Source organism: Pipistrellus kuhlii, unplaced genomic scaffold (genome assembly GCF_014108245.1).
Source record: "Pipistrellus kuhlii isolate mPipKuh1 unplaced genomic scaffold, mPipKuh1.p scaffold_m20_p_10, whole genome shotgun sequence".
In the NCBI taxonomy this organism is placed as follows: domain Eukaryota; kingdom Metazoa; phylum Chordata; class Mammalia; order Chiroptera; family Vespertilionidae; genus Pipistrellus; species Pipistrellus kuhlii.
Window position 1 is genome coordinate 7,230,422 of NW_023425405.1, and position 14,272 is coordinate 7,244,693.

The 14,272-nt window shown below is 39.7% G+C and overlaps 1 protein-coding gene across 22 annotated transcripts in view; it reads right to left on the minus strand.

Annotated features, from left to right (window-relative positions):
- Positions 1-14,272, minus strand: part of CADPS2 (calcium dependent secretion activator 2) — a 423,223-nt gene that overhangs the window by 105,789 nt on the left and 303,162 nt on the right. For all 22 annotated transcript variants that reach the window (XM_045576387.1, XM_036425542.2, XM_036425472.2 and 19 more), the window contains 2 exons: positions 12,163-12,264; positions 869-932 (listed from right to left, as the gene is read on the minus strand). In XM_045576387.1, coding sequence (XP_045432343.1) covers positions 869-932; positions 12,163-12,264 — 166 coding nt within the window. The remainder of the gene's footprint in view (positions 1-868; positions 933-12,162; positions 12,265-14,272) is intronic.

Below are 14,272 nucleotides of genomic sequence, written 5' to 3' on the forward strand. Positions count from 1 at the left end.
TGCACTAACCCCAACCAGGGCCCAGATTGGGGTGGAGCCTGCAACTAAAGTACCTGCCCTTGACTGGAATCAAACCCGGGACTCTTGGGTCCATAGGCTGATGCTTTGTCCACTGAGCCAAACCAGCTAAGGCATAGACATTGTCTTTCACACTGATAAGGAATAGGAACTAGCCACCCACTTACCTGTTAGCTTCCAATGAACATATGAAAAGTTTTATAAACAGATGAAAAGGATACTTCCCTTGCAAACCTAATCTATCACAAAACCAGGAGTGGAAATATACCTACATTAAAAAACAAATTTTCAGCATGGAATGAAACCTTATTTGCTATTAATTTTTTGAGGGAAAAAGAATTTCTACAATTCGTGAATTCATTTAGAGCAATACACAGATTGAATTGAAATAAATTCTGGATTGATTTTAAAATAAAAAGAATGATATGTGTGTGTATAATAAATGATAAACTCTTTTAGGTATGAGGACTATGACAGGTAGAAGTACAAAAAAGTCAGGGGGAATGATGAGACAACTGTGAAGTATGAAAAACAGTTCATTATACTTGACTGAAAAAACTACCACACCTATTTCATGACGGGAGAAAAAAATATTGAAAAAATAGAAAATTACCGAAAATATGCCATTAACTTAGCATATGAAGCCAAGGTGTGCTTCAGAATGGCTTTGGGAGGAAGAAGCGGGGTACAGGGAAATTTTGAAGATAGCAAGAAAAAATGAGAAGTTGGTGAAACACAATGGACTCCAAGGAGAGCACACTCCTGAGGAATGAGACTGTCTGGCTAGACAGCTGAGACACCCAGCAACCGACAGCATGAACAGTGTTTGTAAAATAATGTTGAAACATACCCTTTCAAGTAAGGAAAGTGTAGCTTTCAGAGCACCTTCAGGTCGTCCAAAGGGAAAGCAGTATCTTTGAAAACAAAAGGAGGAACAAAAGTCAATCCTTTAATATCCAAACTGTTAAACCATCCCCTCTTCTATTACCTGGCAGGATAGAACAATGACAAGTGGTTAAAATTGCACCAACCCATAAAGGAACCTTTTAAGGTTGATGTTCACCTAGTCCCATGATTTAAATGTCTTAATGAAGGCACAAACTCTGATGGATAAGGTTCTAAAGTTTTGATGACATATGTGCATAAATAATATAATAATCAGAAAAGAACCACTAAGGTTCTATGAGTAAAGAGATACTTAAAAAGCATTCCCTAATGGCCCAGCCAGTTTGAATTAGTGGATAGAGCATCTATCTGTGGACTGAAGGATCTTGGGTTCAATTCTGGTCAAGGGCACATGCCCGGGTGTGGGCTTGATCCGCAGTGTGGGGCATGCAGAAGACAGCTAATAAATGATTTTCTCTCATCGCTGATGTTTCCATCTCTCTCTCCGTCTCTGCAATCAATAAAAAAAAGTATATATTTTAAAAAAGCATTCCCTAATATTTCTTTTCTATGATAACATTGAAATGACTTCCCCCACTTATCCCTGTGGTTTAAGATGGAAACACACAACTGACATAACTTCTAGGACCAACAAGTTTCCAGCTCCCCGATCCTCTCACACTTGCCTGTCCACACCCGTGTCTAACTCTCCCTCTTCCCCCCACAAAACACAAAACCCTTAAGCCAGGGGAGTCATTTATCCCTAGTCCTTCAAGCCCGTGCATCCCTGATACACACCCACAACAGGGCAGGTTATGCGCAGACTCTGAAGCCAGGGCCAGAGGCTGGGAGCGCCAGTGGGCTCCTCAGAGGTTACTGCCACATGGCGATGAGGTAACTGCTCTTTATAAGGGGTGGTTGGAGGAGGGAAGGGTCCCTCTTGAGGTCACGCCTGCTGGGACTCCTGGCTTTGGTGAACTCTCCCAGACCACTGCGCTGGCTCCAAGGCCAAGTGCTGCGAGCAGCTGGGCTGTCCCCAAGGCTGCACCTTACTCAGACTTAGAAACCTCCAAACCAGCAACTTGAGAATGTTTCCTTATTGCCACATCCTGTGCCATTATTCAGGGACTTGGTGGACATATTATCTAAGATGCAATTCACAATGACATTCGTTTCTCACACTATCATTTGAACAGATTTTCCTAAAAGGCACTTGTGTTTTAAGTTGAATTTATATATATATATATTTTATTGATTTTTTACAGAGGAAGAGAGAGGGACAGAGAGTTAGAAACATCGATGAGAGAGAATCATCGATCATCTGCCTCTTGCACACCCCCCACTGGGAATGTGCTGGCAACCAAGGTACATGCTTTTGACCGGAATCGAACCCGGGACCTTTCAGTCCGCAGGCCCACGCTCTATGCTCTATCCACTGAGCCAAACCGGTTTGGGCTGAATTTGTTTTATAGGACCGAATTTGAATGAAAAAAGAAAAAGAAAGATTTCTTACAAAGCAGTAGTTGAATATAAAGCCCGAGTTGTAGTTTCATGAAACTTTTGTTTTAGATAAATGCAAATAAATGTCTTGTAAATCTAATCATTCAATTTTTTTCTTCAGAATGCTGTTCATTTCATGTTGAAAGTTTCCTTCACTTAATCTCATCCCTTTGTACCCTATTAGCGTCTCCTACACACACAAAAAAAAGCCAGGGCCAGTCTATTTTGATAGTTTTCCCTGTGTAGTGGTGCTTCCTGGAGCATTAGCAAATTAGCAAAGTGGCTTTAATCATTTTGTATACCATAAACCTTAATCCGAGTTTAAATAAAACACAAATTGGGTTCTTGTTGTCCCCTCCCCTTTGTTAAATCTTTTCAGTGCATTTGCATAATCCACTCATTGTCTCGCCTATTGTCTATTTCCATTAACCTGTGGGTGATGCATTTTATGAATGGAATGTTACTGATCCCCAGATTACATTTAGCATTGCAGGCTCTGAGGTCCCACTGGGCATGTTCTGAATTAGCATTAGCTGCCCAGGATGTGTAAATAATTCAGCACATTTATAGAGTACAAGTAATCCTGAATCAATAAAGTACAGAAAATAACGACACAGAACCTTAATTAATGTTTACAAGTTTTAAAAGGGAATCATTTTGGCCTGCCTTTCAGGATAAATATTTTGGAATTTTACCACTTTGACAGCTCTATAATAACAACACATAGTGGAAAAAAAAACCTATATTATTAAATAAAATTCAACAAAGTTTAATCCCTAATAGGAATAAATTGAAATCCTCTTCATTCCAACTTTAGTACATTAAATACCCAGATAAGTGAGCTTGCATAGACCTGTCCTATGATTGAGATGTTCTTTTACTTTAGCCTCTTTTAGATGCAGTATGTAGTTTCATCAAAGTAATATATGTGCATGATCTAACAGGAAACTTCTAAAAGGTGTTATATGAAAAACAAAAGTCCTTTATGTCAGTTCTACCCCATTCCCCAAGTAATTACTCTAGAAAAAACATTTTTAACTTTTAGCTGATTCTTTTGGCATTTAAATGTCATATCCTTAACATACCTGCTAATATTTCTAATTCTTGATGTTTCATTTTTATATATTATTATAAACATCCCACTATGGAAGAGAAACAGCTTTAAAAAAAAGTTTTAAAGATATAAGTGACACAATGAACTACGCATGTTTAAGCATGCAATTTGGGTAGAAGGCTTTTGTGAAATATGTACTATCTAGGACTTGTCTCTTTATACCTTAAAAATAGCTTTGGAAGATCAAAAGTTCTTAATGTTGATGAAGTTCAAGACAACATTTTTCCATTTGTGAATTTTGGAATCAGGTTTCCAATTTCTACAAAATATTTTTGGGATTTTGATTGAGATAGCATTGAATCTATAGATCAATTTGGGTTTTCCTTAATTTCTTTCAGAAATACTTGTATTTTTTAGTATACAGGTTTCGCACGTCTCTGTCAAATTGAACCATACATATTTAGTAATTTTCGTTGCTATTGTAAATTGTATTGTTTTTAATTTCAATTTGTTTGTTGCTATCAAACAGAAAAAATTGATATGTATATATTTGAGCTCCTACAACTTTTCTAAATATACTTATTAATTACAGCATTTTTTTTGGCAGTTTCTATAGGAATTTCTCTACAGATAATCACAACATCTGTGAAGAGAGGCTGTTTTACTTCTTTTCCAATATGAATGTCCTACTTTTATCTGCTTCATTGTATTGGCTAAAATATCATCAGTACAGTTTCAAACAGAAGTAGTAACAGCAGACTTCCTGCACTATTGAGTATGATGTTAGCTGTAAATTCTCCATAGATGCCCTTAATATATGACATAGAGTAATAATTCTTTTAACACTACTGTTTATTAATTTTTATCTTGTGTCATTTTCACTTTTGGTTGGTTTTATTCCCTTCATTAGTCATATTTTACTATTTCTTTGTATATCTAGAAATTAAAAAAAAAATTAATTATGGTCTCACATAATTGTCCTTATTCCCCCATTCCCATCCCAAACCCCTCCCTAGATATACCCCCCATCCCCCCTCCCCGTTCCCCGCCCCCCCCCCTGTTGTCCATGGCCACTGGCTAGGCCCATATGTATGCACACAAGTCCTTTGGTTGATCTCTTCCCCTTACCCCCATACCCCTTATTTTCCCTCTGAGGTTTGAGAGTCTGATCGCTGGTTCTCTTTCTCTGGGTCCGTTTGTGTTGTTCATTATTTCCTCTAGATGTGTGAGATCATGTGATCCAAGAAATACCCTTGTAAGAACCTAAACTGTAACAAGCCATAATGGTTATGCTGAGAGGCAAATGAATCAGTCTGTAGTGAGTTCCTTTCTGGGCCAACAGTTCTTTTGCGTCCCAATTTCAATGCCAGATAGTTCCTTATGTGTACATGCCAGCCGTGATATTTCAGATCTGGTTGGTGGACAAATGGCGGTAATGCAGGTCCACCTGTCTCTGGTTTGGTCCTGGGCATCCTTCAGCAACCCACGGCTGTTGTCTGCTGGAATGCTGAGGCGTCGTCAGCATCTTCCATCTCTGAATTGTGTCTCTGGATGCTAGACATTGTTATTTTATCTTTTGTATTCCTTTAAATACAACACTTTGTATTTTGGAACTTTGTTTTGGAATGCAGTTAAATTATTTGAAAACAGTTTGATTCATTTAAATTTTTATTTTAATCCACATTAGGAGAGACCATGATAGTATTTATTCTAGGGCTAATTTTTTGCCACTATTGAGGTGAAATGCTGTGAGTACTATGCCTGATGCCCATGAATTAGAAGGTTTCCACTCTGGGTAGGAGAAAATGGAACTAGCCCTGTGTTAGCTTTGTGCATTTCCCATAGTTCTTTGCCTGACTTTGAATAGTTTTCTCACATACATGGGGAGAAAGCTCCAGGGGGATTTTCTGCAGATACCTGCAGGTCTCTCCACTCTTTCTCTTCTTTAGAATTCTGGCCTGAAAACTGGCTGCTTTGGCCTCCCTAGCCTCCCATCCCTGCCTTCTCAATCAGGATGTCCCCTAGGATTCAGGTTCCTGCTGTCTGGGCCATGGCCTGGAAACACTCTCTCCGCAGTAAGCAGGGCCTTACTTCATTTATTTCCCAGCTCTCAGGAATCAGTGTTGTTCATTGCTTATGTTTAGTGTCTTAAAAAGCATTTCCCCCATATATTTGCTTTTCTTTTTTTCTTTTTCTTCTTTTTTTAAAAAAATTGTTTCAGCTAGGAGGGGAAATATCATCCCCGGTTACTTGGTTCGAGAAATAGCTCTTTTTTCCCCCCCTTAAGACCACCTTCCTCCACTCTAAACATAATTCCTGTCCTTCTGTCCTACTAATATGGTTACATCATTTTGGAGGATTTAGATTTAAATTCAGTAACTTTATATTATTTATGTAAATGTCCTAGACAATGGAGAAAACACTTTAACTATGATTGCTATTTTGTTTATAATACTTGTCTTTATTTTTAATATCCTGTTTTTATATTCTTAATCTATATAATAAAAGTCTAAGAGACCATTATGGCAGAACAAGCAGAGTTACTGGTCACTATGATGCACACTGACCACCAGGGGCCAGACGCTCAACACAGGAGCTGTCCCCGGGTGGTCAGTGCACAACCACAGCGAGCTGTAAGGTGCAGTGAACAGGTGGGCAGTAAGGAGCGAGGGCTTCTGGACTGCAAGAGGGATGTCTGCCTGCTGGCTTAGGCCTGCTCCCCAGGGTGATCGGGCCTAAGCTGGCAGGTGGACATCCCTCAAGGGGTCCTGGATTATGAGAAGATGCAAGCCAGGCTGAGGGAACACCCTGACCCCACCCTTGTGCACAAATTTTATGCACCGGGCCTCTAGTTTAATATAAATTCAAAATCTAATACAATCTAATTAAAACAATTTCACACTCTACTCCAGACATGTTAAAATACTGAAGAATTTTCTGACCTGTTTCAGTGAGAATTGGTTGCTCTCTAAGCTCCATTGCCATTTTAGAGCCTTTTAAAAAATATTTTTATTGATTTCAGAGAAGAAGGGATAATGATAGAGATAGAAATAGCAATGATGAGAATCATTGATCCGCTGCCTCTTACATGCCCCACTTTGGGGATCAAGCCTGCAACCAAGGGATATGCCCTGATCAGGAATTGAACTATGACCTCCTGGTTCATAGGTTGATGCTCAACCACTGAGCCATGCTGGCTGGGCAAGACCACTTTGGAGTCTATTAACCATAACCTTCCTTCCTGTCTCAGATTGATGTCCTATTACAAGGATTTTAACTCTCCTTCTTTCTTTATTTTCTCCTTTGTCTTGGTAAGTTGCATTATTTTTAAAGGTTCTTTATATCTGAAAATATCATTCTACCATTACCCTTAATCAAGACTTTTGCTGGTACAAAATTCTGGGTTGATAGTAATCTTTTCTCAGAACTATGAAGTCACTGATGCACTGTTTTTTGTATATATATAGTATCACCCCTCAGGTCAAAATGAAAGCTGCAGAAGCATAGGATCTTTTTAGTTGTTGTTGTTCACTACCTGACACATAGTAGGTACTCAAAAAACATTTCTAGAATAAATTAACACTGAAAAGCGTTCTGATTCCTTGTATTTTGGGATCTTCTCTTTTATCACCAAGAATCTGAAAATTCATAAATATGTACCCTGATGAGTAAATATTTTAATCCATTGTGCTGGGTACTAAATGTTTCAATCTGAGCACTTATTTTAATTCTGGAAACCTTTTTGAATGGTTTTAGTCAAAGTTTCCTACCTTTAGACTTAGCTCTTTCTGGAATTCTTATCTTCTACACTAATAAAAGAGAAAGATGCAAACTGACCATACTTTTGCGATGCCCACCTAGGAGTGACTATGCAAATTAACCCAATCAGGAGTGACTATGCAAATTAACCCAACAAAGATGGTGGATTAATTGGTATACACAGGCACAGGTGGCTGGGGGAAGGATGCTTGTGTTGTTCCGCAACTCTCCAGCTGCTCAGGGCCTCTGGGTAGCATGGGAAAGCGGAAAGGCAACTCCCAACTCCAGGCCAGAGCAAAGGCAGTGCTGGCAGCCAGGGAAAGGAAAGCCCATTCTTTTACGAATTTTGGTGCTTCGGGCGTCTAGTTATTTATAATCATGGTATTGTTAAGCAGATCTTTTTCTTATCTTTGTTGTATTCCGATTTCCCTCTCCTCCACCCTAATTTCTGCAAGGTTCATTAACCAATTCTTTCAGTAGTGTATATATATATTTGTGTGTCATTTGCATATACAATAATTTGTAAGAGATTCTTTTTTCCAAGGCTTTTTCCTTTCTTTTAACAACGTCTTATTTTTGTTTTACAAATGCTCTATCTTCTCAAACCTCTCTAAGGATATCAGTAATTCATTCCAGCCCCCACCCCCACATCTTTGTGCTTGTTTTTTCAAAATTGCTTCTTTAGTATTTATTTGTTTGAGGCTCTGTCTTCCATAGTAAATACTTTCCTCAAATGTCTGATGACTTTGGCTCTCTAATCATTTTCAAAAGCATGGCATTAAAAACCTGAATGGAAGCAACATGCACCTAGCTGGTCTTCCTGGAGGAAACTGGGCTGTTTCCATGTGAGTCTTTATTGTCTAGAGTTTTAGTTTTTTTCTCTTGGGCTAAACAGGCTCCGATGGGAAGACACTTGTAATAGGCTAGGGAGGTATAAACCTACCTATCTGCCTGTCTGCCAGAGTTTTGGGAGTCAAGGGGATGAGCTGGTAGGAGAAGACTGTTTATTCTGATTTCAGAATAAACGTTTATTTAATCTCCATGTGTCTGCAAATAATCCTAATTCCAACTGTGCCTGTTGTTTCCTCCCCTCCTCCACCTCAGTCCAAGTGCCCTCTCATCTGGGCAGTGCTCTGCCCAAGGGTGAGGAGGAAAAGAGATGTAGCACATTTCCCACAATGGAGCAAATTTACGAGTTGTCTTCACTCTTTTTTCTAGATTCCTAAACACTTCGGTGATTGTATGACATAAATCAGATAGCTTCTCTGTTTTCCCCACTGCCAGCTTATGATTCAGTTCTTCCTGGGTGGTTAAATTAGATACCATTCATCCCTCTGGCTTCCAAAAACTCTTTTCCTCTTTTACTTTAGTTGTCCTTGTGGGGTTGTTGTCTGAAAAATAGTGTTCTGTTATTTTAGTTAGGTCCTTGGAAGAAGCTTTGCAAACACGCATCGATCTGCCATCTCTAACCAGAAGTTCCTCATTTATTGTTAATTTACTTTGCCCTATTATTTTATCTGTGTCTTTGAAATGCATTTCTGGAATATATAAATTTACGGACCTAAATAAATAAAGTTCTATATGAGTTATGACTAGTACTGTGACTACTTCTTTAGCCTGAATTGATAAGTAATTTATGTTCTTCTAAATTTTAACATAAGTGACTAAGAAAGGTCATTTGGTAGAATCCTTATTTTCATGGACAATATACATATTTATATATTTTCTTATGTGGATGCCTAAAAATTATTGTTTTATTTTAGTCCCAGTTCCTGTTATTCAATATTTTATGGACTAAGAATCCCCCAACCCCTCCACAGAACTGGCAAAATTTATAAAACTCTACAAACATCAAAAGGGAATATAAAAATCAGCTCAAAATGTCTAGACTGATTCCTTTTAGTTCTTGTTCTCAGCACTAAAGAGATAAAAGCTAAAAAGTATATTTTTAGAGAAATTATTAAAAGAAGATGTGCATTTAAGAGAAACAGAGAACAAAACTGAGAGGGGAATAATTATGTGGACAAATGCATTTTCCTGCCTCCTTGTGTAGTTCCTGGGGGGCAGGGAGGGGAACTGAACTGCCCTGATGGGGTGGCCCCAATCAGGCTAATCAATCATGGTGATCCCATACTCCTCAGTGACTACCTGAGGCACTTAGTGCCGGGGCATCCCCTGGCCACCACGTTTGGTACAGGACTGCCTTGTGACCTATTTAGGGCAAATGAGATAGAAGGGTAGGATTTGCTAGGATTGTCTAACATAACGTCATGGTCTTAAAAGAGCATTACAGAAAGAAATGTCCCACTACTTCCTTTGAAAAATGGCATAGGTGGATGTGAGACCAGGAATTCTATGGTCTTGCTACCAATCTGGGAATGAAGCCATCTCATGATAGAAGGCAATTATGTGAGAACCACCAAGAAACAGAGCCATGGCTACTGAAGTCAGCCTGACTTGAGGTTCATCCTCCCTAATACCAAGTGATGACGTTCACATTTCTTTCTTTCTTTTTTTTTTTTTTTTTAATATATTTTATTGATTTTGTACAGAGAGGAAGGGAGAGAGATAGAGAGTTAGAAACATCGATGAGAGAGAGTCATCGATCAGTTGCCTCTTGCACACCCCCTACTGCGGATATGCCCGCAACCAAGGTACAAGCCCTTGACCGGAATCGAACCCGGTTCCCTTCAGTCCCCAAGCTGACGCTCTATCCATTGAGCTAAACCGGTCCCGGCCACATTTATTTCTTTAAACCAGTTTGAGGTAGGATCTGTTACTTGTAGAGGGGAGCATAAATACAAAAAAGCAAACAAACCCCAACACACATAGATATTAAACTGAATGACATAATGTCTGCCTCAATGTCAGAAAATGGAAAAGTATGTGTGACTGAGAGACACGTACAATGAAGTTAAGAGTCTCTACACAACCTAGAAGACAATACTCTTAACAAATACAAATGCAGAAACATTCTCTGCAAATGCAAAAAAAAAGCCTTCCTCATATTTCCAATTATTTTTAAAAATCAGAAGACAATACAGTCCTAACCCTGTAAGTTGAATTTCACTATGCTCTCAAGATTAGTGTTTCCTAATGTGAGTCTCTTAGTCTTTTAGGCAAAACAATTCTCCAGCGTGAGACTATTCCATGTACTGCACTCCTAAACCAAGAACTAATGACTGTCCCACTGCCTGGCTACTGTGACAATGAAAATCCTCCCTCATTCACTTACCTGAAGGTGATAGTACCAGCCCAGTTGAAATCACTAATGTAGGGGAACAGATGTACAGTATATTCTTTGAGAATTTCTTCCTTCAAGATCATTTAAAAAAGAACAACCCACAGTCTAAAGCTTTTCATATCACAAATAATTGAGACCCATAGCAGCTAGGCATACACTATTCAAATCCTATCTAATAAAAGAGCAATATGCAAATTGACCATCATACCAACACACAAGGTGGCCACCCCTCATATGGTCAAAGATGGCTGCCCCTATGTGGACACAAGATGGCCATCACAAGATGGCTGGCAGGGGAGGGCAGTTGTGGGTGATCAGGCCAGCAGGGGAGGGCAGTTGGGAGGGACCAGGCCTAAAAGGGAGGGCAGTTGGGGGTGACCATGCCTGCAGGGAGGGCAGTTAGGGGTGACCAGGCCTGCAGAGGAGGGCAGTTGTGGAGGACCAGGCCTGCAGGGGAGGGTAGTTGTGGGGGACCAGGCTGCAGGGGGGTCAGTTGGGGTGGACCAGGCCCACAGGGGAGGAAAGTTATGGGGGACCAGGCCTGCAGGGGAGGGTAGTTGGGGGTAACCAGGCCTGTAGGGGAGGACAGTTAGGGGCAACGAGGGCAGTAGGGAAGGGCAGTTAGGGGCAATTGGGCTGGCAGGGGAGCAGTGAGATGTTGATCAGGCTGGCAGGGGAGTGGTTAAGGGGCAATCAGGCAGGCAGGCAGGCTAGCAGTTGGGAGCCAGCAGTCCTGGATTGTGAGAGGGATATCTGACTGCCCATCAAATATCCCTCAAGGGGTCCCAAGTGCAGAAGGTGCAGGCTGGGCTGACACCCCAATCCTACAGCCCCCCTGCACAAACTTCGTGCACAGGGCCTCTAGTGGTTAAATAACAATATTTTCAAATGGCTAAAAGGGGAATATGAACTGAGCTCATTTTTTCAGTAAATTCATAAGGAATGATTCCAAATAACAGGCATGCTATAAGACACAATATGTTGACATAGCAACATTTTATAGGATCTAATGATAAGAGTGATAGACTATGAAGTATATTGGCATATTTCTGTTTTTAACTCACTAAGTTCTACTGAGCTAACTATAATCAGGGGAATAGAAATATTATCAAGATATTTATCTTTCACTCTGCAAATGTTTCATAGTATCAGTACTTAATTTTCTGAGCAAGGAACTGTGCTAGGCACTGTGGTCCTTGTTCTCACAGAAAGTAACTTTAAAAGAAATAAGTGACCCAAAACATGTGTATCAGAACCATGTGATCAGTGCAAAGTACAGATAGGACTTCAGCTTTTCCAAAGAGCTGAGAAAGGTTCTGCTGTGAAGATGGGACTTGAGAGCCTCCATGCCTGATGACAGAGAGAGAGAGAGAAGAGAGAGAGAGAGAGAGAGAGAGAGAGAGAGAGAGAGAGAGAGAGAGAGAGAGAGAGAGAGAGAGGAATAGTCACCAGAGTTATCGTGAAGAGACTATGCAGGAAGGCAAGTGAGAGGGACTCTGGGACAGACATTGCAGGGGAAGGGGCTTACTTAAATGAGCAAAGGACACTGAATGGCAGGCTGATTGACAGACCACAGACCAATGAATGTGGTGAAGCTACTCCTAATTGTTGAGTAGTTGCAAAAAGTCATAAACATTTGCAGGCGATTGGATGGTTGAGTGAAGTAATAAAGCAAATACTTGTATTAATGAAGAGGACATACCTGAAATGGCTTATCTGGTTTTCTAAAAGGAAAGACAGTCTCTCTTTTATCTCCTCAAATCTCTCTTTCTCTTCCATTGAAACTGTTCCGATTCCATCAGGCCTGAAAAACAATCAGAATCAGTCATTCTACTTTTATCTATTATATTTTATATCTATATCTACACCAGCACAAACATATATATTTCCCTAAAAATTCAAATAATTAAGGAAAATGCATAGCAGTCTACAGTATACTTATTATTTGTGTCTATAGTGAAAATTTATTGCAGATACTTGTAGCCATTTACTTCATTTTTGACCTGGAATTAATGGAATGGAATTATTCTCTTTTAGACAGCCTTCAAGGTAAAGGATTACAATACATGTTTTCCATATCTACAGAAAACAATGGCTAGTCCTTGAGAATGGCAGTGAAAGTGTTTTGTAGCAGTATCAAACATTTGACCAATTGAATGAATATCCCCTGAATGTAAATATTATTAAAAAATACTGAATGCAAGCTAAAGTGTCTTAACGGCTTCTTTTCTTAATTAAGCTAATGTGGAGTAAAGGATTTAATTTTAACTGTTGAAAGAAATGTAGACATCTTGTTTGGATACAAGTGGTGGTTTACTGTTCCACTCTTTTTGTTTGTTTAAATTTATGTACTTATAAATGAAAATAAATATTTTGATAATAACATACAAAGAGAAAAGACCATCAATGTTACTAGATCTTTGTGTTTTAACCAATATCCCTGTGGAATCAATGTGACTTTTCATTAGGACTTTTAAAAGTAGCTATGAGGGACTTCCTGGAGGATGGCGGCAAGGTAAACACTTGTACATGCTGCCTCTCACAACCACATCAGTGCTGAAACTGGGGATCTTACCTGAGACCTGAAAAAACCACAACCGGGGAGGCCCCAACCGGTGCAGACACGCGGATTCCACAGAAAGGTTGGATTTTGCCTGGGATAATGTGGGGTGTCTGTGTCCCAACAGCGAAAGCGGCAGGCGCAGACGCTGAGGCCACTGTGGCAGCAGAGGCAAAAGCGCGCGCTGGGACCTCGGAAATCTGTGTCCACAAAAGCCCCGCGCTGTTGGGTCTGGTGTGACTTAAGAAAGTGGACGGGGGACCCCAAGGTTGCTAATAGTAGGGTTCTCTAGGGAGCAACTCATTCTGATCCGACATGGAGGGAGAACAAAGGAGTTGGAAGGCAGTCTATTTGTAAGTGCCTGCAGACTGGCCCAACGCGTACCTAGGCTGGTTCCCCTGCAACCCTTTACTTCTGATTACAAAGGAGAGATCGCTCAGATTGGCTGGCCCTAAGAGACAGCAGGGGGAAACTGCTTTTCTGGAAGCTGAGAAACAGAGCAGGGCGAAATCATCCCGGATTCAGCTCCAAGGCAAAAAAAAAACAACAAAAACAAAAAAACACAACACACAGTATTGAGTGCCATAGAAAAAGAAGGTTAGAGCAGCCAAAAAGACGGGGACATCAATCCAGAAACACTGCCACCTAAAGGCTGGAGTGCAAACTGACTGATTATTACTAGTTTTATTTAATCAAAAAACAAGAAACTAAGGAATCGCCATCTTAAAATCAAGGACTAGTTTACAACACAGAGGTGCAGCAGAATGCAGGGAACTGCAATACTGTCTGAAACAGGCGTGCCAAACAAAATGACAGAAGAAGTGAATGGCCTTCACAACTGCACACTTTTTTTTTTTTTTGCTAAATCTTTTATTTTTTATTTTATTTTCATTTTTTGCATCTTTTATTTAAGAAACGAATCTTTTCCTTTTTTCCTCACTTGATTTTAACTTTTTAATTATTACATTTTTAGGTTCAATCAGCATTATTACTACTGCTATTTTAAATTTTTTAAGTGCCATTTTATTTTCTCTTTATTTTACAATGGAATTAGTGTTCATGTTATTTTCATTTCTCCTTCAACATTGTTTAACCCTATCTCAATACGACCTTTACACCATCACTCTCTTTCTAACCTTTCTCCTTTTGCTATCCTGTTTATCTTAACCCTTTCCTGCTTTAGCTTTTCCTTAGTCTTTCTGTCTCCCCCCTACTAAAATTTCTACCCTACTTATATATCTAATTTCCAATC